The sequence below is a fragment of the Brienomyrus brachyistius genome, unplaced genomic scaffold, assembly GCF_023856365.1.
Source record: "Brienomyrus brachyistius isolate T26 unplaced genomic scaffold, BBRACH_0.4 scaffold57, whole genome shotgun sequence".
Classification (NCBI taxonomy): Eukaryota; Metazoa; Chordata; class Actinopteri; order Osteoglossiformes; family Mormyridae; genus Brienomyrus; species Brienomyrus brachyistius.
In genome coordinates, this window is record NW_026042332.1 from 1,097,178 (window position 1) to 1,124,371 (window position 27,194).

The following is a 27,194-nucleotide window of genomic DNA, read 5'->3' on the forward strand; positions in this document are numbered from 1 at the left end:
GCCACGCGATCATCCAATGGCAACACATTCTGATCCATTTCTGACGTGACAACTCACCCAATCGCAGTGGATCAGTGGTCACCGAATGGATTTATGAGCATGAAAACAACTCAACAGAGGAGTGCCTGGAACAATGGAATCACATATCACTAACAGTTGCACACACACTCATAGAATATATGCCAAGGGCTATTGAAACTGACCCAGTGGTTGTGGCAGCCCAACACAATACTAATGCAATTTACATTTGGATTCCTTTCATTGTGGCAGCTACCTGTATGTCCATCCATCCATCCATCTTCTAAACCGCTTATCCTACTGGGTCGCGAGGGTCCGGAGTCTATCCCAGAAGCAATGGGCACGAGGCAGGGAACAACCCAGGATGAGGGGCCAGCCCATCGCAGGGCACACTCACACACCAGTCACTCACACATGCACACATATGGCCAATTTAGCAACTCCAATTAGCCTCAACATGTTTTTGGACTGTGGGGGGAAACCGGAGTACCCGGAAGAAACCCCACGACAACATAGGGAGAACATGCAAACTCCACACACATGTGACCCAGGGGGAGACTTGAACCCGGGTCCCAGAGGTTTGAGGCAACAGTGCTAACCACTGCTCCACCATGCTAACCACTGCTCCACCATGCTAACCACTGCTCCACCATGCCGCCCCCTACCTGTATGTCATTACAAAAAATATTATGTACATATTCAGCACATGCAGTGTACAAAGAATACACTGGAATCTCACCAATTACAAAAATTAAAAATCACTTAAAACAGGAAAGAAGGCAGCAAAGTTTGCCGAAGGCGAAGTTGAATATTCACAATTTGAAACATTTTAACTCGACACTGACAGCAAAAGCAAACTACCCTAGTAAACAAACATTACAATGAAATCAGCCGACCAAAGACACCAAACAGCAACCTGGCAACAGTCCAAGTGCTGATAAAAGACGAAATTTGTATGTTTTCATCATTCCAAAGAATGCCGACAGCTGATAAGTGATAAATAACAGCATATCCTAAAGAATGATGAAATATCATACAAAAATATGCACAGCAGTGCAGAACTTCTTACTGATCAGATTATTTGTGAATATGAAAAAAGGAAATACTGATGTAAAATCATATCTAAGCTAACATCATAGAATTCAATACTATACTTCATAATGTAGATGGTGTTTTTATCAGAAATATCAAAAAAACGTCCACAAACACATACATCAAATATCAATGAATTTAGATTAATGAATATCTGTTGTTTTGATCCACTGACAGGATAGCGAAGGTATGCATTAGGTGGACACAGCAAAGTGTAATCACTTTGGTTTTAATAATCACCTTCATGTCACCGTGCTAATTAATTATTGATTTCATCTGAGGTGGGAGTGTTTTCCTCGCAGTAATGTGTGTAAGAAGGAGAGTGATGTGTCACGTGAGGCCTGAACCCACAGAAGCCTCACTGCCTTTATTCTCTCTCTCTGAACACGTACCTTCTCCTTCTCACATTCTCTCAATAGCTGCCGCTACAAGTGATTCTTTAAACTTCCTTTGTCTGACTCAGCACACAATATACCCACGATCCTGAATGGGTTTTTCTGCAGCCTAAAAGCTAAGCTGGATAAGCAGTTTCAAGGAAATGTGCATGAAATTTTATACACGCCATTAATAATCGCCTAAAGGGTTAACTTGCCATAACGACTAACTCTGACTCCTCAATGCTCCAATAACAGGGAATTAACACTGAATGCAGAAGCAAAGTGACAGTTGAAAATGCCTTCTTCCGGACGGTAGACATTCAGAGGAAAGAGGAAACAGACACACACACTTACTCACCCCATTCACTGGATATGTCTTCCAGCCCAGCTCGCCAAGTACTGCTGTGGTATCCAACAGCACCACTGAATAGAAAAAAATATCTGTTAGTACATATCACTTAGCACATTGTTACTTGAAACTTGAAAACAAAATCTTTATTTTTTGCACAACGTACATCAGTTCTGCACACAACCACGTAAAAGTAGAACAAACATGACAATAGTACAAAAACTGCAAAATGAAATGTGGTACTTAGGGCTAGTGCAGTTAAGATATGAAACACCTATTGAGATGGGACCACTCCTAAGTACTACAGCATCTTGTCCCTTTTTCAGCGAATTGCAATGTGTTATCGGAGTTGGTTGCAGTGTCCAGTTACAAGGCCGAGCTTCTGAGACCACCGGTTATCAGCAGAGCAGCAAAACAAATGAAACAACCATCGTCAGTTCTCCCAGTGCCACTGCAGACATAACGGTGGCCCTCGGCCAGCTGCTGCATGGGAGTGAGGTCGGCGGCAGTGGCCAACTCAGTGCCACTTGACGAATGAGAAACAGCTTTTTTTGTTGTATCTGGAGTCTGGGTTAACCATGATTGATGACGCATGTCACTTCATGGGTATTAGTCAATGTGGCGAGGACAAGGTCTTTGGGGATCCTCAGCCACAGCAGTTGACAAATGTGGAAGCTTTGGAGATGTTTTTTGTTTTTTTAACCACCAGTATATACCTACACTCCCAACATGCCCTGCTTGTCAGCTCACGGCTGGTGGTTGGAGTCGGCCTGGGAATTCGGCCACTTATTCCAGTGGTCAGAATGCCATCAATAGCACGCCTGTAACAAGTAACATGTCACCATTTAGCAGTCTGCCAAAGTCCATTATTCAGGCAAAGATGCAACAAAGGAATGAATGTGGTATCCCATTCACAAACCATACAATTAGTTAATAATCAATTACCTGAGGACAATTCATTGGGGAAAAAGGTTCTTATTTAACAATTCTTTAGATCAAAGGGCTCCTCCCATTCTGCCAGGGTACCCTGCCCCGTTTAGGGTTACCAAGATCCCCCCTTTGAGCCAGGGGTGCTACCACTGTCAAGTGTGGGGTGACCAAGCCAGCTATGTAATTCAGCCATGATCAGCTAGAAAAGGTTATGTGGAATTTATGCAACAGGAATGAGTGGAAAGGACCCAAATAGATTAGACCTTGGCAATAAATATTAGCTTTGTAAGTGTGAAACGTTGGCTCTTTAGCACTGGTGATACAAAAGGTACCGTATGACCTCCCTGCACAGTGTGGACAGTGTGGAACCAGACCTGTTCATGAAAGTTTCTCCTAATGAAATGTTGCCCACGGTGAACTGGGATACTCAAAAGATTCTTTTTTCCCCAGTGGACAAGAGAGTTGCAGAGAGGAGAATTTCAGACTGCTGTTTGTGTTCATGCACTGAAAAACAGTTTGAAGTATACAGACACCTTAGAGGAAGTGGGCAAGGTACTCAAAAATGTAATGCCTGCAGACTCAGTGGTTCTACTGTAGTAAGGAATGGTGAAGATACTTTGAGGAGCATGATTGGAATTGCTTTCTGAATCTAAACCTAAGTGCTGAACTGTTATTGGACCTCTGTGCAAGCAAAAGACTACCCATAACAAACACCACATCCGAAAAGAAAGAGGCTCATAAGCACATCAGAATGCTGTAGGCCAGTGGCCAATTATCAGCTTTGTGGCCGTGTCATCTCATTTGAGATAAGGTGTTCTGGACACTTTGAATTTAGCACATAAGGAACATACATAAGAATATACATTTACAAATGAGAGGAGGCCATTCAGCCCATCAAGCTTGTTTGGGGAGAATTTAACTAATAGCTCAGAATTGTTAAAATCTTATCTAGCTCTGATTTAAAGGAACCCAAAGTTTTAGCTTGTGCTACACTAGCAGGAAGACTATTCCATGCGCTAACTACACGCTGTGTAAAGATGTGCTTCCTCAAATTCGTTTTAAAATGTTCTCCTGCTAATTTCCACCTATGGCCACGAGTTCTAGTATTTAAACTAATATTCAAGTAGCTATTTGGTTGAACAGCATCCAGACCTGTTAGAATCTTATATACCTGGATCATGTCACCCGATAGTCTCCTTTGCTCGAGGCTAAACAGATTCAGCTCAGCTAACCTCTCCTCATAAAACATTCCTCTAAGACCAGGAATCATTTTCGTAGCCCTATGTTGCACTTTTTCAAAGGGAGCAATGTCCTTCTTAAGGTATGGTGACTAAACCTGCACACAATATTCTACGTGGGGTCTTATCAAGGAATTATATAATCGTAGCATCACTTCCTTTGTCTTAAACTCCACACACCTAGAGATGTAACCCAACATTGTATTGGCCATTTTTATTGCTTCCCCACACTGGCAAGAATGGGACATGGAAGCATCAACATACACACCGAGGTCTTTCTCATAATCAGCTACCTTTATTTCAGTGGAACCCATAAAATATCTGTACTTTATATTTCTGCTCCTTGCATGCACTACCTTGCATTTATCTATGTTGAATTTCATCTGCCAGGTATCAGCCCAGTCGCTAATTAAATCCAGATCCCATTGTAGCCTCTCCGCTGCTAGACCAGTATCTGCTACACCACCAACCTTGTATTGGTGTCAATATCATTAATGTAAATTAGGAAGAACAGTGGTCCTAAAATTGAACCCTGCGGTACCCCACTATGAACGCAGGCCCACTGTGACATTTTGCCTCTAATAACTACTCGCTGCTTCCTGTCAGTTAACCAGTTTTCGATCCAAGCTGCTACAGTTCCTAAAATTCCTGCAGCTTTGAGCTTAAGAAAGAGCCATTTATGGCGGACAACATAAAAGGCCTTCTGGAAATCTAAGTAGATCACGTCATAGGCCTTTTTGTGATCAATTTCTCTTGAAGCTTCCTCAAAGAACTCAAGTAAATTCGTTAAATAGCATATACCTTTCCTAAATTCATGATGGCTATCCCTCAGAATGTCAGGAGGAGATCATAAGGACCAGGACAACCTAGACAAGCAGTTAGGGTCTACTAGTAAAGTCTGGCTGAGGTTTATGTATAATATTAATTCATCTCATACATCCAGAAAAACCAGCCACATGCCACCAGGTCAAGGATGTTTGAATAGACAATGCTCAAGGCCTCAATAGTTTTATCTGTGGCCAGAAAGCAGTAGGTGCTTCTCATGTCAGTAACTATAGGCCTAGCTGGTGAACACATGCAGTAAGGGAAGCTATAAGACTGAAGAGTGAGGCCTTCAGAGTAATGCTTGGATGGGAGAAAGCTGAGAGGTACTGACAGGCCTGATGGGCTGCAGTAAAAGCAGTCAAGGAACTCATAGAGAGAAGATTTTGGAGAAGGTATAAAGAAAAATGGTTGGGCCCAAAGATGCTTGGCCAGTTGATACCTCAGGAGGGGAAGGCGGGATCTTGCTCAGACTGCTTTCAGCCAGATTGGGGAAATGCTGACCAGCTGTGGGAATATTGTTGAGCATTGGAAAGAACTCTGTTACAACAGGAGGCAGTTCTGGATCAATCTGTCACTGAATTGCTATGGTTGTCAGAGGCCTCTGTAGTGGAAAGGCTGCAAGGAAAGATGAAATCCATCCAGAAATGTTGAAAGCACTGAATGTTTTTCGGATGATAAGGTTGACAAGCCTCTTCAGTGTTGCACGGAAAGTGAGTGGAGTATCCCAGGCTTGGCAAACAGGGATGCTAGTCCCTTTGGTGAGAGGAAACGTGAGATTGACAGGCAGATCGGTTTGGTGATTGAAGTTTTGCGGGCTGTGAGGAGGTTCGTGTAGTGAAGTGGGAGTTAAGATGTCAGATGAGGTGCAACCAGTCTATGTCCTTATTGTGACCTCCTGTCATGATTTGTGGTTAATGACTAAAATAATAAGGTTATAGGTACATTGAGGTTTTTCCGTCGGGTTATTGGGTTCACTCTCTATGACAAGATAGGGAGCCTGAAGAAGGAGAGGAACCTTGAAATTCAGGTCTTGCCCCTTAATGTCTAGAAAAGCCAGCCATGTTGATTTGGGTGTTTTGTAAGGACGCCAACTGGTTGATTCCCAAGGGAACTGTTCTGGCTCACTGGATGGAGGCCGAGTGGCAGACCCAAGACTCCAGCTAGCTAGAGAATGCCTAGGGATCCCCCAGAATGAGTCTGTCTGAGGCCATGGAGGTCTAATCTGTCTTTCTCAGCTTATTGCGACCATGAGAATAAGAATACGAGTTGAGAAATGCAAATAAGATAATAAAAAAAAAAACAGGCAAAAAAAACTGTAAGATTCTCCTTAAAATTGTGTGCAGGTGCAAAACGCAGCGGTTAGTATGATGCCTCAGATTTAAGAAAAGTAAAAGTCTGCTCCTGACACATTAAACCCCTGGAGCTGAACAGGAAGAGCACCGCACTAACAATGCAAAGGTTGCAGGTTCAAATTGCAGGGAGCAAAGATAAATCGCAACCTTTCCCTCCACCGCAAGTGGCTTTGAAATAAAAGCATCGGATAAATGAATGAAAATGTTAAATGCATTCCAGAAACTTCTGGGGATGTGTGTGGAAGGTTCATCCACTGAAATAACCGCCCTGTGTTTATTACCAAAATTTAACCGTAAGTAGTGCCAGAGGAAGTGGCCACTGACAGCTGCCTAGTAAAGGGGATATGGGGAGCGAGCAGGGGTTCTTTGACAACTCCAAGGCTGGAGCATGATGTCTGTGTTTTTAATTGAATCTCAACGCATTGGGCAATCAGAGAAACCAAGAGGATGCAATCCAGAATAACAAATGTCTACAAACAGAATTTCAATTGCACTTTAGCTGCGAGGTATGAATCACATTATATGTGTCCCTGCATTTGTTTTGCTAGGGAGCAGAATTACACAAACATATCCTATTTCCCCTGTGTCACTTCTTCCAATAACAACAACATCTCAGCACCAAGCTTTGAATGCATTCATTTTGCCTTGTTTAAATATAACGCATATTGGCAAAGGTAAAAACATGTACACACTTGGGTGAAGCAAATTCCTTTCTGTCTGTGCAATAGTTTTGCAGATGCCTTTCATTTTATTGGTCACTCGAGGTTTCTGTCTCCCACCATACTCATCTCTATTAGTCATAATGCTTCTGAATTCCTTCTAACTAAAGAATTGTAGTTATCAGGGCCAAGCAAGTCATGGAGCCACTCGTCTCTGTTGTTCTCTGTTTCCACTCCCGAGGCAGGCTGATTAAACGCACGGCAAACTGACTCGTGGTTGAAGCCTTATAGTTAGGCTAATAAGAATTCTGAGAGTGTCAGTCAGACACTTGTTTTATACGTGTGGAATAACTGTGTACTCAACAGCTCAGGCAGCCGGAGTGAATGATGGACTGCATCTCAACTGAGGGCCTGGAGAAAGATCTATAGCAGGATTCCTCCGGGAATTTAATGGGCCCACCTGTCTGGGAAAGTCAATTAGCGGCACGTGGTCGAAATAACTCGCAATGGTGGTGAAAATGAGTCAACCTTCTCCAAGAGTTAGATGGTACCAACTGGTTTGAAAATTTTTACTTTAATAGATTATACAACAGATCATAACCACTAACTGTCACAGTAAAGGCAGAAAGGTAACAGATGAGTTCATACATTTAACATGAAGAATTATACATTTCAGGTTTTTTAAAGTATTATATCACATTGACAATGTCGAATGTAACACTTAATTAATGTTGCACTTACATCAATCCTCGACATCTGAAGAATTATACAGGCACAAGCTGCAACAGACAGTCAGACGGGTCCTTCCAACAACATAAAGCTTTTGACATGCAGTGGTTCTCAGGCCAGGACTGAAACTGAGCCAGGCTACATTACCGTTTCATTCCACCATGTGCTTACTTGAGGAACTTAATCAAAGGCTTCATGATTAGCTGGCTAATAGAATCAAGGGCCCTGGATTGCAAAGTGCTACTATAATATTGGTGTGAATCTTTACCCTTCCCCATGTAAAGTTGCGCAGATTTAAATTGTATAAATCAGAAAAATGTTCTATTGTTTTATTTATACACTGCACTAGTTCTTGGGCATTATAATTCCATAACATATAGCTGCATTTATCCTTGATGTCGTGGAGGTAATTATGTGTGTGAGGACAGATTTACTAAAGAATGGTGCGTGATTCTGTGTGTCCTGATGATTGCCTCAGTTTTAATTTCTGCAGAAGCATGCAAATCGCTTTTATAATATGCATCAGTGCCTGTAAGCCAGCAGGAGAAGCAATTGGAAGATGGATGGATGGATGGATGGATGGATGGATGGATGGATGGATGGAATATACCTTAGTGATCCTGTTCAGTACAGGGAAAGATTTATATACAGACGTAGACAAAATTGTTGGTACCCTTCCAGAAGAAACACAACTATGAAATGATTTGGGCTCATGGAGGGCCATTTAAGAATAGTTAAATGTATTTTTCTCAGCCATTCCTGAGAGCTTTTAACTGTATGTTTTGGGTCATTATCCTGTTTGAGGACCCATGACCTGCGACTGAGGCTGAGCTTCCTGACACTGGGCAGTATGTTTCGCTCCAGGATGCCTTGGTAGTCTTGAAACTTCATTGTGTCCTGCACAGATTCAAGGTTCCTCGTGCCAGATGTAGCAAAGCAGCTCCAAAACTAAACCGAGCCCCATTTATGTTTTACAGTATAGGTATGTTGTTCTGTTATTTCAAATCTTCATTTTTTCCTTCTGTAAACATAGAGCTTATGTGCCTGGCCAAAAAGCTAGAGTTTTGTCTCATCAGTCCAAAGGACATTCTCCCAGAAATGTTGGGACTTGTCAACATGCATTTGGGCAAATTCCACTCTGCCTTTTTTACATTTTTCTGTTAACAGTGGAGCCCTCTAGGGTTCTTCCATGGAGCACATTATTGTTCAGAATGGTATGGATGATGCGATCAGAAAGTGACGTACCTTGACCTTGGAACTCAGCTTGAATGGTTTCATTGGCTCTTTTTACCATCCACACTATCCTTTGGATCAACCTGAGGTTGCATTTCCTCTTGAGTCCACGTCCTGCAAGGTTGGCTAAAGCCCCAAGAACCTTATACTTTTTAATAATATTGGAAACTGTGGTCACAGGGACGTGAAGCTGCTTGGAGATGCTCTTATAGCCTTTACCTTTAACATAGTTCTCTATAATCTTCTCTCTGAGTTCCTCAGACAGCTCTCCCCTTTGCTTTCTCTGGTCCATGTTCAGTGTGGTGCACACAATGATACCAAACAACACAGTAGCATGTTCTTTCCTTTTAAACAGACTGAATGGCTGATGAGAACCTTGAAGACACCTTAAACACTTAGTTTGAAACATGACTATAATGCACGGATAGGGGTACCAACAAATCAGTCCTGAGGGTTTGACTCAATGGGCAAACCCAAACAGGTGGCTGCCCTTCGCAAACAACTTACTCTGCAAAGAGTAGAGTAACAACTTCCCCATGGGGACAATAGAGTGTCAGTTATTATTATTTTAGTGCATCTTTGTAAAATAAACAAAAAATCATTCCTTTTCACAATTTTATTGGTTTACTCTATCACATACTAAAGGCATGCAAGCATACATTAGACAATAGCTTTGAATTGAATCCCTTTTCTGGAGAAATTAAACATTGTTTCAATTAGCTGTAAGGGTGCCAAGAAATTTGTCCACGTCTGTACACTTCATCTTCGATAAAGAAGCATATGGCACAAAGTAAGATGCCCTGCGAAACCATTAAATGCAACTTTATTTCATTTTGATGGATAAGCAGATAAGTTTTGACACTGCTGTGTTCCATATCAAAGTGATACATATTTCAGGTGAACGTTTTCTCGGGAGATATTTTTATATTTTTATAAAAGTAATATGTATGAACACAAAATTTTAATTGTGCGGAAAAATGAAAGAAAATGCTCCTTTTAAGATTTTTTTTTGCAGAAAACATACATGGGAACATCAGTTAAGAGACTGCCATTGTTTGCAAGATTAAAAAAGGTAACGAATGAAATTTAATTCATCAAAGAAATATAATCACTTCAAAGATTCAATATTACTTTAACTTTGTGGATTTCTGATAAAAGCAGTCAGAGCGATCTTCAGACACATTCTGACATGCAGGCCCCTGCAATGCATGGTCATTTACTAAAAGCCAGTATGGTGACAGGCAGAAAGCAGCTTAATGGATGCAGGCTGACTGTGAGCAAATACTTAGAAGCTACTCCCGTGTTAAAAGGCTGCGGAAAACTCCGGAGTTTCACAAGGGGCTGCCCTCTGAGGAGATGTTAGCCAACAAAAAAAGAGGCAGGAAAGATGTGCCCATTCCAAGAACAGAAAAAAAATCATCCCTGTTCACATTTCTTCAAGCCTTCTAAAAGCTTCCCAAACTCTATAAAAAGAGCCAGAATAGCAATGCACAAATTATACCCTGCCATGAAGCAGGGGAGGAGCCTTACGCTGTGAGTGTGTTATGGAAGAAGCACCGATGTCTTATTTCGCTGCATGTGTTGCGTCGCCTCTGGTACACCACTACATCAAAGACATCTCCCAGTTCATTATTGCATTAAAAGGAACAGAGTTGTTGCTCACAGTCATTGTCATGATGCAATATATCTCCCCAATTAGGTGGGATCTCTTCCTGGAGATCAATGTTTGCTTTCAAGCTCATATGTCTGAGCAGCGACATATTGCTTTAACAAAAGTAATTAAAAGGAAGGTTCCGGATCTCACATCACCTCCCCTCCGGAACAACCCCACGGATAATCTGAGGAACACTCTGGATAATCATTTACAACTGCAGTTTCCTTTCAAAATTCATTACATAGGTGTGAGCTGGACAACCAACAGATAAGTAAAGGACACTTGTACAAGCATTGCTTGTGACACAATCCTGATTAAGCATTACAGATTCGGATAAAATATCACACGTTTCTTACAAGCTGTCTCTACCTTGGCGCCATATGGAGGAGGGAGGAGGAATGACTGGTGGAGCTCATCTCAGGGACAGAGAACGCCGCTAACGTCTCCAGCGAGGCGAAATGCTCATTCCTTCATTCAGTCAATAGGCAAAATAATCACTGATATACCTGATGATATTAGCCTACATAGAACGCAAATCCTGCACACCTGCTTAGAAAACCATTTTTCCAAGAGATGAGCTATGAAATTACATGGAGAAACAAAGTGAAATAAAATAAGCCCATGTAGCTGCCTGAGGATATCCTCATAGGAAACAGACTAACTTCTTATCACACAGTATATTTACAGACCACAATATTACATTTTCTGTTTCTTAGTGGCTGTCAGACTATTTGCATATAATCTACACATTTAAAGATAAAAAAGGCAATCTTAAAAAAAAAACACTGCCTTTGTTATTGTGATTCTTCTCGTGTTCATGCTTGAAAAATAGAGTCGAAATGGCGTTTTTTTCCCCGCACAGTTTACACTCGGCGGGAGAGCTGTAGACTCTGCCAGTTCTGGTAACCCCAAAGGGAATTTCAGCGAAGGATAAAAATAGCTTGTGGGGGGGGGGGAGCCTGTCGGTAAAAGGTTATAAACACGCAGAGAAGCGGCGCGGTAAGATCTTCCGCGGCCCTGATTGGTCGTTGAGCCAGAGCTGATGAGTCCAGCGCCATCTAGCACCATCCGTCTCGGCCGGGTCATGTTTAACAGAAGGCGCATGTTGAGCAGACGGCTTGTGTGACCGTGCATTCTTGGTCGCATCATGACACGCCTGCTAATGTACACATTCCATGGTTTCGCTTATTTGAGATGTTACCACTACGCTGGAGTTTATTCACGGCTGTTTTAGTGGTTCTCTGCATAATAATAATAAAAAAAAAGAAACTAAAAATATTTCAGAAGCAATAATACATTTTAGTTAGATAGAATTTATTAGAAATAATCCAGAATTTAAATGCAAAAAAAATTACATGGAAAATATAGTTGAGCTATTGAAATGATTTAGGTATTGTAATGATCAGGTATTGTACTTTTATACAAGGAAATAAAGTTCAATTTTAGTGGTTCCAGATGATGAAAGAAAAAAATAAGATATGTGTAGTCTTGATATGACAAAGTTATAAGCAAAATATTTTGGTCAACAAGGCCAACAACCCCTGTGCTTTTAAGGGAAAAACTTAGCATGAAGCCAATGTTAATGAGAAGGGCTACAAGGCTACGTCTTGAATGACGCAAAAGACTCTGTCGGAAAATGCCAATAAGGGACAATCATTCAGGAAGAAAATGTGTAGACTTCTTAACTTATGTCCTGGCACAATTTCGGAATATGTCGCCTCGTTTCACAGTGCGGTACGTGCGTTTTGGGGCCCGTATGTGTTTGGGTGAACAATAAAATTCGAAAAAAAAAATGCAAGGCCTATTTTATTTGTGAAGCCACTCTGATCGCAGTTACTACTCGGAAATTTCTCCACCCACCACAAACTAGTCTTCAAAAATAATATTTTCCTCTAATAAATGTGTGCTACATCTAGATGGCGAAAAAAAAAAATCAATAGATTCATAGCTTTAACTTAGGAGCGTAGAGGCTGAGGCATATTAAAGAATGACGGTATAACAGTGCAATGACAGACATTCAGGCCCAGGAGGTGAGCAGGGTTCAATGAATGACTGTCAGTCAGAGCAAATGATCTCTCCCTCGCAGGGCTCCCAGATGCACTGGAAAGCATATTATATGTTAATACATACACCTGTCCCCTTTCATTCTAAAGGCAACTTTCGCATTTTAACTGGCTCTTCGGCTAGTAAGTTAGTCAATGTCCCGGTAATGTGTACGATTATAAAAGACTAGAAATTAGAAATTCTAACAGTCTACCCATTGACCAAAATATAACAATCTGACAGAACTACTGACACATTCAATGCTGTTGAACACAAAAATCATGAACATAAAACAATGTCAAGACAGAATTATGTCACACATGGAATGGAATTCGGTACCAGCATTACCAAGTACTGAACTAGGGAGAGAATGGCACTTAATATCTATGATGTGACCTAAAGGAAGAGAAAAGCTCATCAGCTAGAATGATACTCCGCTTTTGACTTAAGGACGTTCCTTACTAGTACTAACAAGATCATTTTGCTCAAAACTGTGTCGTTGCTGCTTAACAATATTACATAATTCCGGAACCATTTAACGCAGAGGTGTTAACGATTCATTCAGTGCAGTTTTTGCCTCACATCACAGAGGATACATTAAAATGATTATATATAATGATAGACTAAACATGATTAGCTCTCGTGTCAACAAGGCAATCTTAGAGTTTAATTTACAGACAAAAACTGAAAAAAAATCTTTAAACAGCCACAAATAAATTCAGAACCGACCCCAAATATCAGCTGCTGAATACTAATTACAAATGTATCACATTTCCTCATGCCCTTAAAAAAATTTACAAAATAATTTAGGAAAAGGACGGGGTATTCAGGATTAACCGTGTACTACAAACAGACGTTTAATCTTTATGGAGTCGTTTTAAAGTCAGTAATGTCTACTTTACAAAGCAATATGAATGTCAGAACGCAGACAGGCAGGTAAAAGATTATCTCCTGAAAATTCTGCATTGTAAAGGGCTGAGAACTGAATCTGCAATCAGCTTTCTGCTCAGCTCTCCTTCTTTATACTTGTCCTCTTGTCCTGAAATGTATGTGTTAAATTTTACATGACCATCAAATACACTATGAGGTTTGTTAAGAGATTCTCTGATGATGGAAGAGGGGAAATGGGAAGAGGACACTTCTTCTTTAGTCTGCATGGCTTTTCTGTGCTTTCAACAGACCACCTTAGAGACATCGGAATTTGGAAATTTTTTAACAGTAGAGAAAGCAGCTTAAGAAAGGAAAAACTGACTTAGGTAATGAATCCATAAACACAAAATTCTGTACCATGATACTGTTCTGAAAACACATTTTACCTTTTGCGTGTCCCACCGCCTGCCATCATCTGGTCAAAAACAGACATTTACACTTTATGATGACATAGCCGTACAAGCTATACTAAGCTCTTATAATCTTTCATTTGTAATCTATATATTTTTCCAATGTGTCCACTGTAAATAAAATGCTCTTACTTTTTATTTGTCAAAATACAAATTTATTTTAAAGGTAAATTTATATAGCAGTGCAAGTAAGTTATAAAATCTCATGTGCTAGAATTCTCTGAAGATATCCTCACATGACAGGAAGAGGTAAAATGAGTAAGAAACACTATGATGAACTATGATTAAGGTCCTTGGTAATATTTCTGTAGAAATAATCACTTTTTGTTTACATATAAATGACATCAATGATAACTTGAAGACCAAGAACATCTTTATATATGAGGTACAAAAGCACCCATCATCCATATCGCTGCATAGACAACTTTACAGGGGTATTCAGCAATCACTTCACTCCAAAGGGTCAGAGAATAGCCACTCTTCCCCAATATTGCCTTCTTTCATTTTTCCTGTTTTGGGATCCCTCTGGGAAAATGCCATAAATTACTGGATTCAATAAAACTATGCATAATAAAATCGAATTGACAACAGATGTTTAACAATATTATTATTATTATTATTATTATTATTAATAATAATAATAATAACAATAATAATAATAAACCCCTTAATAAAAGAAATAAAAGACAACATAACTGGATTACTTTTATAGATTAAGTTATGGATTTACATGTATGACAACCAGTCAAACCTTCAGCCCCTCAGTCGTATGAAATATACAACCTACTGTAAAGTGTATAATATATATATATATATATATATATATATATATATATATATATATATATATATATATATAATGTATAATGCCTATTCAGTATTTCTTGCCCTCACTTTAGTAATGCAACTGTCTATGTTCTGACCTAACTGAAGCAGCAGCCAGTATTGTATTCACATTGAAAGTGCATACGGAAGACATCCACTACTGTGAAGAATAGTGATTGGGGGCTGATTGGGGTCAATGAATTGTAATGGAACTGTGGGATCCTAATACATATATTACTGTGACTTTTCCTTTTTGTCCCCTCATTGCAGAATTGATAAGAGTTGAGATTTTACCTTTGTAAAACAGTTTATATCTCGTAGACTTAACTTCAGAACTTATTTAAGGATACACCCTCCAATTTCATAAACCGCCCTATTTAGTTTTTAATCAAATAAAATAATTAAAAAAAACAAGTAGCATGTTTTTTTCCCCTCCCAATTACTTGTTATTGTGTGGAATCAGCCATCTGATTAGTACTTTGGAGAGTAATCATCTATAGCAGTATATGTAATGGCTGTACTTCAGTGTTCATCATACCAGCCGTATTAATCCAAATACATGATATAACTTTTAAATATAGGTAGATGATCTCAATTTAGTCAATGACGACAAAAATGTTGGAAATCATGTAGGAAAAAAAATGAGTACTGTTATAACCAATAAATATTCATTATGTATCCGCAGAAAGGGTAACTGGATTTTGGGAATATCCTAGGCAATGTCTTAAAACATTTAATCTTAGAAGGTTTATAGGTCTAAGCATGCCTGGTGGTAATGTATCAATCAGATCAATCAGTAATTAATTAATAATAAATAATTATGATGCTGTCGATGTATAGACCACAAAACTGTGCATCGATGCTGCAACATTGCAAAATATTGCATCGTTGCAAGTGACGACCAGACAGACCATAACAGTGTTTAAATTTACACCTGTGATGGTTGCAGGCTACCATGCCATGTACATATAGCCGCCATATAAACCAATACAAGTTGATGGTTTCTCAGTTTTGGGGAAATCGTGGCAGTAGAACAGATGATGGTCGGATACGTAAGACCCGTAAATTTCTATAAAAATATGAAAAGATGAAAAGTGCACAGCGCTCATACAACGCGCACGTTTGAGCCGGCACGTGTCCTTTTAAAGTTTCATATCTTAGTGTCAAATCTTAGTAAATAGTAAAATAACTCTACGTAACGCACACTGCAACTCTTAACTGTGAATCAAGCAAAGCCTAGGCGCATCGCATTAAACTTACAGCCTATGTTCATAAGGCGATCAACCGAGGAAATAAAATGTAAAGGAGGATAAAGTTACCTTGATTGTTATGACTGGAGTCCGCGAAGACCACCACGGGCAAGGCGAAAAAGAGGCACATTTTTACTCCAAAAGTCATCTCTGAAAAAAGCACCGGGCGACAGAGCAATCCGGGTACGATACGCATCTGTATCCACGTGTAATCCCTTAAATGTGTGATTTTGTTAATCCTTCCGGCTTTAAAGAATGGCACAGCTGCCTTTCTCGCCGCTATCAACACGCTCTTTTGCCACTAAACGCGTTCACCGGCTGCGGTATTAAAACGCGCCCCATCGCCCGCTCCACCGGAGCGCAAATGCGGCTGCTCGTGGGGGCAAAGTTGCGTCTTGGAGAGCGAGTGATTCCGTGCGACTCAAACTACCTTTAATCCACAAAACACGCCGAATAACCGGCTGAGCGCATTTACACACCGCAACGCCGCACACAACTTTATTCGCAACTAAAGGACTCGTGCTCACACTGCTCTTTCAATCCAGTAGATAAGTTTTTGGTATTTGCCAGCACTGATTATACCGGCAAAAAACGCGAACGAACGACTATCCCGCTGTGTCTAATGCGCGAATCCCGGACTGGATGCAGCGAAGGACGGTCCGGTCCCGGCGGGGATGCGCTCAAACGCCGGGATTTTCCAAACACTAGAGGGTGTTATCTGACAGCACAAATTTAACGCATTCGACCCTTTCAATTACGCGACGATCCGTGCGATACCAGTTTACTACCCTCCACAATGAATTTGATACGTTTTCCTTTCTTCATTCGTACAAAATAAATTTATATTTATAATTTAACATCTATATTTAGTTATTATTAGGTAGGCCTAGTATTTAATCCCCGAGTCCTATCATCTACACAAAATATTGATGGTGCCCTATATATTTGATGCTTCTTTCTGCATCGGGAGGCAAGTGCCTTCCCGGAATTCTCACTGATCTTTATATGCCAGCCATCCCACATAAAATTGCCTCGATGTAATAAGAGCGAAATCAAAGGAAAGTGTAACTTGGCAGTTCGTTCCGAGGGCACTGGGACACATTTAAAATGATCGGCAATCCACCAAAGTATTTGACTATATGTGCATATTTCGTAAATTATATTTAGAAAGAAACCGTTGTTTATTACAACTTTGTGTTTCAATATTTAATTTTAAAAAGGGGGACAAATGTGCTAAGGTAGACTATGGACTATATCTTAAGTGAATTCCCAAATAATCGACTGTTAAAAAATTAACGTGTGTATCAGTACTCCTTGTGATATAATGCATTTCGCAGACGTATTTCCCTATCCTAATTTAGATGGTATTTAAATAGTAGTTTATGGTTTCCGCTCCCAAGGATTCATAACCTTAAAAGCAGGTGAATGACGGCCCCTAAGTTACATGCTCCGACGGTAACTATGTTTCAAAGTAAAGAAATGACAACCAGGAGGCACTTTTATTGTAAGGCGTACATTTCAATAATTAACTTAACATGGATATTTCTTCTCCAACTGCTTCTGAAATGGTATCGGCTACTTGTGGCATGTAATCTAAGCCCAAATGCAATAATGAATTCGGGACCCACTTAATCAAATTTATTATGGCTGTTTTGCACATAGAGCAAACATTCTACTTTAAGGTTGAATGGGGAATTATTATTATTGTTATTATTACTATTATTATTATTAAAAGCTTCATTAAGAGTGAGTACACAGAAGACGTTTTCTCTACTTTACAGGTAGTTAAATATAGTGTGACAGTTTAATAATTAGTTACACTTTTTGAATTTTTGTGATTATAACTATGCAGTTAAAATAAAACAGAATCCGCGGCAGCTGCTTGATTTTTTTAGTGCTTGCATGTGTTAAGTGTATTCACTAATGAGCGGGCGGCACTTCCCTTTTCCCTTAATCGTTATTTTCCGAATTTCTCAAACATATGTATAAGGAGTATTTGTGCAAACATCAATGTTGCTTATTAGGCCAAATGAAAAGATAAGCCTATTAAAAAATAACAATTACTTACATGGTACTAAAATGTGGCATAGCAACAATAAGTGTCGTCTACCTATCCTTGTAGTAACACAACTTTTTAACTGCCGGCACTGAATCTTGTCTGTTTGAAAATAAGAAAAATAGGCAGCAGTAAATAATTCAGTCAGTGTCATTGATCAATCGGACGTCTCAATCTGAAAACAACTCTTACCGGTGACATTGAGAAATGCAGTCTGAAGACAACGACCGTAGCGCCCTAACCAGCACGCCAGAACAACAGAGACAAGACGAGAAATGCTACAGGGCGTTCTGGGAAAAGAGAACCCCGTAGTAATAATCTAAATTATAGATTAGCGTTGCATGATATGTCACGAGCAATTAATAGTGATATCTTAAGTGAACTTAGGAAAATTGAACCACATCTTTCTGTTTATGCTAAATTGCACTTTTGAAGATCTGTTATTAAGTAAGTATGCCTATACTTGGAATGAAGTCCTGCATATATTTCATTTTATAGAGAACACCGTGGATCACATAATCATAACACGATAAAAGCCTAATTAAATTCCATCACTGACCGTGTTTGCGCCATTGTACATTTTCCTGTCTTCCAGTCCCATTATTCCTTTACAATATATATATAAACTTTGACCTGCAAGACAATGTGTTAAATGGCTGCCGATTCTAATATTTGCGTTTTATTTATTTCTTTCTTTATTATTTTCTTGAGGAGAAAACACTCGCGGAGCTCTTGTCTCAGGAGGGCCGCCCGGTAAGTGATGCCTATTCACTCCACATTACGCGACTTCCCCGTTGAGGCGCTAAAACTCGCCGCATTGAGAGCAGTAACTCAAAATTCGTCTCTTTTAGTCTGAAAACAAAACAGGTATCGTCCATAGTTAAGGCAATGGATGAAGTGTGACCAAAATAACAAACGCATGAGCAAAGAACTGGAAATACTGGAAACGGATTAAAGCAAAACATACAGATTCTAAAAGACTGGTGAGATGCAATTGATATTTTATGTTTTTTTATGGCTATGCGCATTACTATGGTATTTTCCTTCAGTTTTTATGTGCGCATTCGTTGATTTGAGTACAGATATATTTTGAAAACGTCACTTATAGCATAGTGGTTTGTATAAACGTGACATCTTTAAAAATGGATATAAATTAGTTACAAATATTGCACTTAAGTGTGTTTCCAGGGAATTATTTTCTGTTTCTGTGTTCATGGTACTGCCCAGGATAAGGTTGGGAGGTGGATGAACGGTTCCTGGTGTAACGTAGCAACGACCCAAATGCAGGGGTGTTTATTGTGGGGAAACAGGCAAGGTAGCAACACAGATAGGGAAACAATGACTGAACAAGAAGTACAGGACTAAGAGACGCTAATATACATGACTAACACAGGAGTAAACACAAGGCAGCTGTGGCTAGTTAACAGGAGGGCAGGAACAAGAGGTAAGACTAACAAACTTCGGGCGCGGCGAATTACAGTAGCAGCCACGGAGAAGGGAAACGCAGGGAGCGGACACGTAGGGCGAGGCTGGACGTGACACCTGGATCTTTTTTTTTTAAATTATTATTATTTGTGGAGTAGAGGCTTTATTATAAAGCTGTACCAAAACAGCAGGAAGTAATATGGGAAATGTCATTTTTGTGTTATTTTGAGGAGCCTGGATCCTATCCCAGTGTGGGAAGTAGGAGATGCACCCTGGACACATGCATTCATGTGCACACATGCACACACACAATGAACACGTTACAGACTAATGCAGGCAACTGCATGTTTTTTACTATGGGAGACACTGTACAACATTTGGAGAAAAGGTACCACACAGAGAGTGTGAACAGGGTTCAAACTGCCAAACCCGGCGAAGTGAGACAACAGCCAACAAGCGAGTGCACCCCTCTGAGACCACTAGGCTGTGGCTTCTTAACTGTGCTTTAATTCTGGATTGGCTAGAGTATCTTAGCATATGGTCAGGGGCATCAGAGGGGCATTGTCACCCTGGCAGATTTGGGGGGCAGCACTTTATAGATGCCCCAGATTCCACCATGGACCTGCCCGCTCAGCAGATTGTACTGTGTGGGAACCGTATTTTTTTCAAATTGAAAGCGCCAACCCCAGCAGGAGGCCCCGCATTTTTAGCCACACCCGTACATATATATATATATGGGGTGGGACTCAGTGTTGCCAATTTAGCGACTTTGTCGCTACATTTAGCGACTTTTCATACCCCCTTGACGACTTTTTTTTTTCAAAAAAGCGACTAGCGACAAATCTAGCGACTTTTGGACAAACCTTAGCAACTTTCCAAATGTCGCCAGTAATGTCCTGTAAGCGCGAGGTCTTGCTTTCCCGGTACAGTTACTCATCTCCCTGTGTCTGCTCTGATCAGTGAGCGCTAGCTCCGGCTGAAAGGAGCAGCATATTTCCGTGACCACACGACAGCTAACGTAGATGTGAATGAGCTGCGCATGTGCAAACGAATAAGAAGTATAAGGAAAGCATCTGGTGGCATAAATTAAATCTATTTTCATTTTACTTATATAAATATAACTGATAATATCACAACACATATGCTAACTTTAACTTTTGTCCAACGCAGTTAAATCCGGATTCCGGAATTATTTCATTGCAGAGGATGTAACTGCTGGTTAATATGTTCAGTTGTGTTGTCTGACAGAAAATATGTAACGTACAGTGTTGCCAACTATTTTCAATGGAAAATAGCTAAAGTCTGCTCGAAAAGTCACCAAATGTCGTTAGATGACGTCATGCGTATATTTGCATATTGATTACGTAATTACGTCGTATTTGTATTTTGCGTGTTTTCCCAAATCCTTCCTCACGTGTCCAATATAAAACTGTTATCAATTACGTTACATATTTTCTGTCAGACAACACAACGGAACATATTAACCAGCAGTTACATCCTCTGCAATGAAATAATTCCGGAATCCGGAATTAACTGCGTTGGACAAAAGTTAAAGACAGCATATGTGTTGTGATATTACCAGTTATATTTACAAGTAAAATGAAAATAGATTTAATTTATGCCATCGAATGCTTTCCTTATTCTCCTTATTCGTTTGCACATGCGCAGCTCATTCACATCTATGTTAGCTGTCGTGCGGTCACGGAAAAATGCTGCTCCTTTCAGCCGGAGCTAGCGCTCACTGATCAGAGCAGACACAGGGAGATGAGTAACTTTACCGGGAAAGCAAGACCTCGCGCTTACAGGACATTACTGGCGACATTTGGAAAGTTGCTAAGGTTTGTCCAAAAGTCGCTAGATTTGTCGCTAGGCGCTTTTTTGAAGAAAAAGTCGTCAAGGGGGTCTGAAAAGTCGCTAAATCTAGCGACAAAGTCGCTAAGTTGGCAACACTGGTAACGTAATTGATAACAGTTTTATATTGGACACGTGAGGAAGGATTAGGGAAAACACGCAGAATGCAAATACGACGTAATTACGTAATCAATATGCAAATATACGCATGACGTCATCTAGCGACATTTGGCGACTTTTCGAGCAGACTTTAGCTTCTTTCCATTGAAAATAGTTGGCAACACTGGTGGGACTCGGTTAAAAAACGTATCTAAATAATTAGAAGCTTTGTAATGAATTAATCGAAATTAATCACATTTTAATCACATTTCAATATCTGACACGAGAAATAAGAAATTGGGAAGAAATAGGAACGTTTGGTTGATGAATGAATCAATATACACAAGCTTAAACTTCAAAAACTTTTTGTTTATTTTTCCATCAGTCTACTACACAGACCAATAGATGAGTGTAGAAAACAGAGCAAACTGTTTTCAGAACACTGGAAATTTTGACCAAAAATGCCAAACTGCTCCCATTTTCCAAACATCGTGTATGAAAAACCAAACAATCCCATTTCCGTCAAAACCTCCATCAAGTATCTCTGGCCAAAAATAAACAGATCAACAGGTAAAGTGCTATGTCTACCATCTAAAATGGTATAATTACTTACCTTAAATACTTATCTGATAAGATGTTAAGTGGTTCGCGATCTGTGATAAAGGTATTATTAACACTGAAGTGCTAATCGCGCTAGCGTGCCAATTGGATTTACAATGTTATATTAGCATCACGCTAAATTAATTTAACCGCTTGTAAGTGCAAAGTATTTATTGTGTATTATTTGAGTAGTAGTATATGTATTATGTGTTCAGTTTCACAGCGCCTCTTTTAGTAAACATCTCAAACTGCAAGATTTGCTTCCCAGGATGTTTACTGAAGGAGCCTGTTAGCTATCTGTTAAGCTACAAACTGCGCACTCAAATTAGCAAGGAGAGAATAGTGCGACTAAAATGTGTAAATTTTTTTAATTCGTTATTTTTTCCGTAATTAATTAATCGAAATTAACACGTTAAAATCCCAGCCCTAATATATGTGCCAAACTGGAATCTACACTTATACTTAACTCTCTTTTACCTTTTAATAAAACAATGTTTATTGTACAAAAAACTCGATACATTCAGTGTAGCTAATGCAATCTTGTTTCAGTTTGTATACTAATGCCATGGTCATCATGTACATTTTTTCTTCATTTTCAGATTAGCACAAAACCCACGACCCTAACAGAAGGAAACATGGGATGTTTCTCAACACCAAGAATGCAAGGACCGTATTTGTGGTCTTGGCAAGACCAGTCTGCGAATTTGACTCCCAAGAACAAACTTGGGGTGCAGTGAGTCAAGTCATTGGTCTCTTTCAGCGAGGATGCAATTAATGTATCCTTGATATTTAAGGCTGGGGAAGCACGACATTTGGGGATTTTTACTGTCTTCTGTAGTTCTGTTCTTGAATATTATAACAGGTCTACAGCAAGGGAAGATGATATAAAAGAAGTACATGAGAACACAAGTATGGTCAATTATGCATATTGAGAAACACCCCTGGTATAACTTTTTTAAGCTTAGCGGAAGCTTTTATCCAAAGCAACATATAAATAAGTAAGATGGGTCAACCAATCTTGTGAGCAACTGGGGTTAAAGGCCTTGCTCAAGGGCTCAACGGTGACATCACTCTGCTGACCCCCAGTGACCTGCTAAGCAACACACTGCCTTGGCAAGAGTGACAGCCAGTGTTGCAATATTACCATATTTCACACTGCAGCTCTTTCTTTGCTGTGGCCATAACTATGATAAAAAGCTCTTCAAGTTACTCTAATAAAAGTTTTTTTTTTTTTCTCGTGTGCATGTTTCAATGTTAGTTGGCCATCCTGGACTGGGTCCTGTGTTCTGTGTGTGAGATTACCTCCCGAGGTCTCTGTGATCCTTGCTCCTCTAATGAGGTACCATGAAATCATTAAAAAGTAATTGCGTGCTCGTCCAGGAGGTAAGTCATGACACGTCCGATTTTTTTTGGTGTGGAATCCACACACCTCCTCTTGATGTCTAATGGAGCATGGATTTTAATCTGAGGCACCGCGGTACTGCAGTGAATAACTAAAGGAAATACTGTAGGCGTCATTTATCAGCCTGCTTCCCTGACAGTAACCTTGGTGGTTAAGCCTCTCGGTAATGGAGGTATGTGTACATTATTAAGTACAGATAAGAGACCTTATGGCCATTCAGAAGAATGAAAAGTACCTCAACGCTGGAGCATTATGAGTCTAATCTATTATTATCTATACAGGATACACAGCATTGCATACTTCTTAACAGCTCAGACTCACATCTGCTTTTTCTTCTTTTTCTGCTTCGAACTGTTTATTCGTGGCTCGCAATATGTTGCTGACCATCTAACAGATAATTTTCTTCTGTATTGTTCTGGTATCTTGGGTGCAAAGCCCTACAGAACTCAGAGATCCAATCAGACTGGCGCTGCCTTCGCAACACTTTCACAATGCAGTGGCATGAAAAAAGCAGTTATTTATGAAAAAGAAAATATCTCCGAGCATTTTTTTTTTAAAGTAATACTTTACAATGTACTGATAATTCAGCTTTTCACCGGAGATGCTGAAAGGCATTTTAATGCATTTCTAATTTTAATGACATCAGCAATCATTTATTCCTACTTCATGTAAATGCTGTTTCTTTGATGTGGTGTCGATCTGGATGCAGGGTTTTCGACGTGTCCCGTTCTCAGCTGGTGCTGCTGTGAATGCCAGTTTGGGTTGGGCTGAGAGGCGAGCTCCTTGAAGGGAAGGTCAGCGATACATGACATTGTATGTCTTCATTTGTGATTCAGTAAGATTACCACTCCATGAAGAATCTTTGCTATTGTGCAGATACAGTTAAAGAAGTGTGTGTGTGGGGGGGGGGGGTAGACAGGTGGGGGGGTGGCTCAGTGGGTATGATACTGTGCCTGTGATGATGTCACCATCAGGCCCCTGATCAAAGCCCCTCAACCAGCTCCAGGGACTGTCTGACCCTGTTTAGTTGTATGTTGCTTTGAATAAACGCATATGCTACATACGTTGTAACTGATGAACATAGAGATACCAGAGGTGCCAGTTAATTTAACTACAGGCCTTAAGGCTTAAGGGTGACCAGTGCAGCACCTGGAGAACATGCAGATTCAGCACAAAATGAGCAGAGGTGGGAGGTAACCACACTGCCCACGGATACACCATGTCGCCCAAAGGAGCCGAGGTTATCTAATTGTTACACTGGAAGGAAATCAAGGAATCGTCTTGTGTCTCAGGTTGGTAGTGGCTTAAATGTCTAGCCACTTCTGTTGATCTCATCACTGGGATCGTCACTGGCCATGCTGATAGCTGCCTACCACCAATCAGCCTGCGTTCATTTGCATAGATGCCAAGAAACACATGTTATATTTTGCTCAAGCATGAGCCAGGCTGAGCAAGTGTTCTGAAATCTTCAAGTAAAATGCAAGCAAATTATCTGAGTAATGTGCTGTACAAAACATTCAGCCATTCCACTGTGAAGGCAGGGAATCTGATCTTCTTATTTAATGCCTTGGGCTTTTCTTGAACACGACTGTATGTGTTACTTCCAAGCAAGGTTTCGACGGTCACCGAAACAGTGGCATTCACTCAGCAGAAGGGTGAGATTAGACCCTTTTTTCCAGTGCTGCTTGAAGGGAAATGGATGTCAAAATTCTAATCAATATTGTTCATTATTATTTATTGCTGCATATGGTAAGTGAGAAAATAGAACAATTGCTGCCAAAATAAAAACAACAGGAAATGCATTATATAAACAATTGTGTCAACAGGTAAAGTAGATTATTTGTATCTTATTTGTGTGACACCCATTATTACTGAGAAAATGGAGTGAAGCAAATTCCAGTGGCGAGTCGATGTGGAGAGAAATTCCGGACATTTGCTGATCAGTTCTCTGGACAGAGGCAGACTCCACATCTAAGACCACCTCAGGTACCATCATGGAAACGGCTCGGGGCTGCAGATGTTCCGTATCCTGCAACTACATCGCACAGATGTTCTGAAACATAGTACTAAAAAAAACTAACCTCTGCACTGCGCTACACTGGGTGTTTGAATAATGCAAATGGTATCAGCTGACGTTGGGAAGCAGCTGTCATTTGGAATGCTGACCTGGATGACTTAATTCCCACATTTCTAATGGGAGTTCTGGAGTGGATTTGCGGAGTTGCCAGAAGGTTCCTAAGCATACCAGGCATTAACTCTGTAATTATTAGAGAGTTCCAATCTCGTTGAAGGACTTCTTGTAGAGTTTCAGAACAATCCGTATTCCTACAATAGACATTGAGTACTTCTGCTGCTGACGTGCAATTAAAAGTTATTTTATTTTAGAAGGGAAAACACAATACTTAAAATGCTTAATTTATACTAGAAGAATGGTATAAGGAAGAGCATTGATGTCAAGATGTATAAATTCCATGAGAATAACCTAATCTATAAAACATTGAATTGTTGTTCTTGAGAATGAATATACCTTGTCATCCTAAGGTGCTTGAACTGTGGTCTTGAGTCTATAGGCTGCATAAGATAATCTCTTTTCTGCAAAACTGTAACCCAGTCTTACGGTCAGTGAAAACAGAGCCTGTTCATTTACAATGGAATGTGATTCTGTATTCTGTATTAGCCTGCATTGCATGGGTTGAATTAATTAAAATTTGGGTGGGTACCATGGACTGAGAACAGTGCTTGAGATCCTGAGAGTTTGTCCAGGTAAGCAACACTTGCTGGTTCTCTGCTGGTTTCAGGACTAATGTCCAAAGATGTGGCCAAGCAGCTAAACATGGCTGCAGATGGGTAGCCCCTCCCTGCAGGCTGATAGCGTGTACAAAGTGCCCTGGCAAGGAAGTATGTTCTCGCAGGACAAAGTCCCCAGTATTCAAATTCTAGGCAGGACTGAAATCCAGCTAAATGAGCTAAGGAATACTAATATATGTACATGGAAAATTGTAAAAATGAACCACTGGGAATAACATTTATTTTCTTCTGAGTGCCTTACAAATACAGAGTGATTTTGTTGTACATTAACATGCATTAGCATCTGCAAAACAGCCAGACAGTACAGGCATAGGGGGAACAATGGTGGGAGCTAAGAATCAGTGTTTGGATCATATGGAGATGTCTGTCAAATGTAGACGTCTTCCACATAATGGACCATTGTTCTTTGCAAAGGAATATATCATTTTTCTCATAATTATCATTGTAAAGTAAAAAAACAGCTATACAGTAATCATGTGACTAGCATCTGTTTATCTAGTTTGTACCAAAACAAACATGTGGTTCTGTTGGGCTGCAATTAGGCTACATCATTCATATCCACTTCAATCTGTTCTGTCCATGTATTATAACGATTAGTATGATAAATCAATAATGAAATCTGTGCACTGAAATTTTCAGAAAGGTGCCATGTATTAATGTCAGAGAAAGAATGAAGGTAAATGGTAGTAATGCTGAAAGGTGATATGAATTTGTTTTTATTTGATCTAAAGACAGGAGAGGAAAACTAGGTTTAAATTATGCACAAACAAGCTCCTTCCCCGTCGTGAGCACGGCGCCGCTGCACCACCCGTCCCGTCTTCGCTTCGGTGTCCCGTCGGGACGATCAAACTCCTCGCCTATTGGCCGCTGCGATTCAGGCGGCACACCTATCCTCCCAAAGTTATAGTTGCAAAACACTCTAAGAAAACATAGAGCGTTCCTCAGGATGCGACACAGAGTGCCATGTTCTGAATATGCTGCATTTTGCATATTTATGTAACAAAAGGAGTCTTTTGATGACAAAAGCAAAGGCGGCAGT

The 27,194-nt window shown here is 40.1% G+C and overlaps 1 protein-coding gene across 2 annotated transcripts in view; it reads right to left on the reverse strand.

Annotated features, from left to right (window-relative positions):
• The window catches only part of LOC125724507 (ephrin type-A receptor 3-like), a 431,178-nt gene that overhangs the window by 136,906 nt on the left and 267,078 nt on the right, over window positions 1–27,194 (reverse strand). The window contains exons 1-2 of one of the 2 annotated variants that reach the window (XM_049001233.1): window positions 15,984–16,696; window positions 1,846–1,910 (exon numbers count right to left, since the gene is read on the reverse strand). The exons of the other annotated variant lie outside the window; for it this stretch is intronic. Of the exons in view, the coding sequence (XP_048857190.1) occupies window positions 1,846–1,910; window positions 15,984–16,110 (192 nt within the window). The 5' untranslated portion in view covers window positions 16,111–16,696. Of the gene's footprint in view, window positions 1–1,845; window positions 1,911–15,983; window positions 16,697–27,194 lie in introns of those variants that run through there. 2 annotated transcript variants of the gene reach the window in all.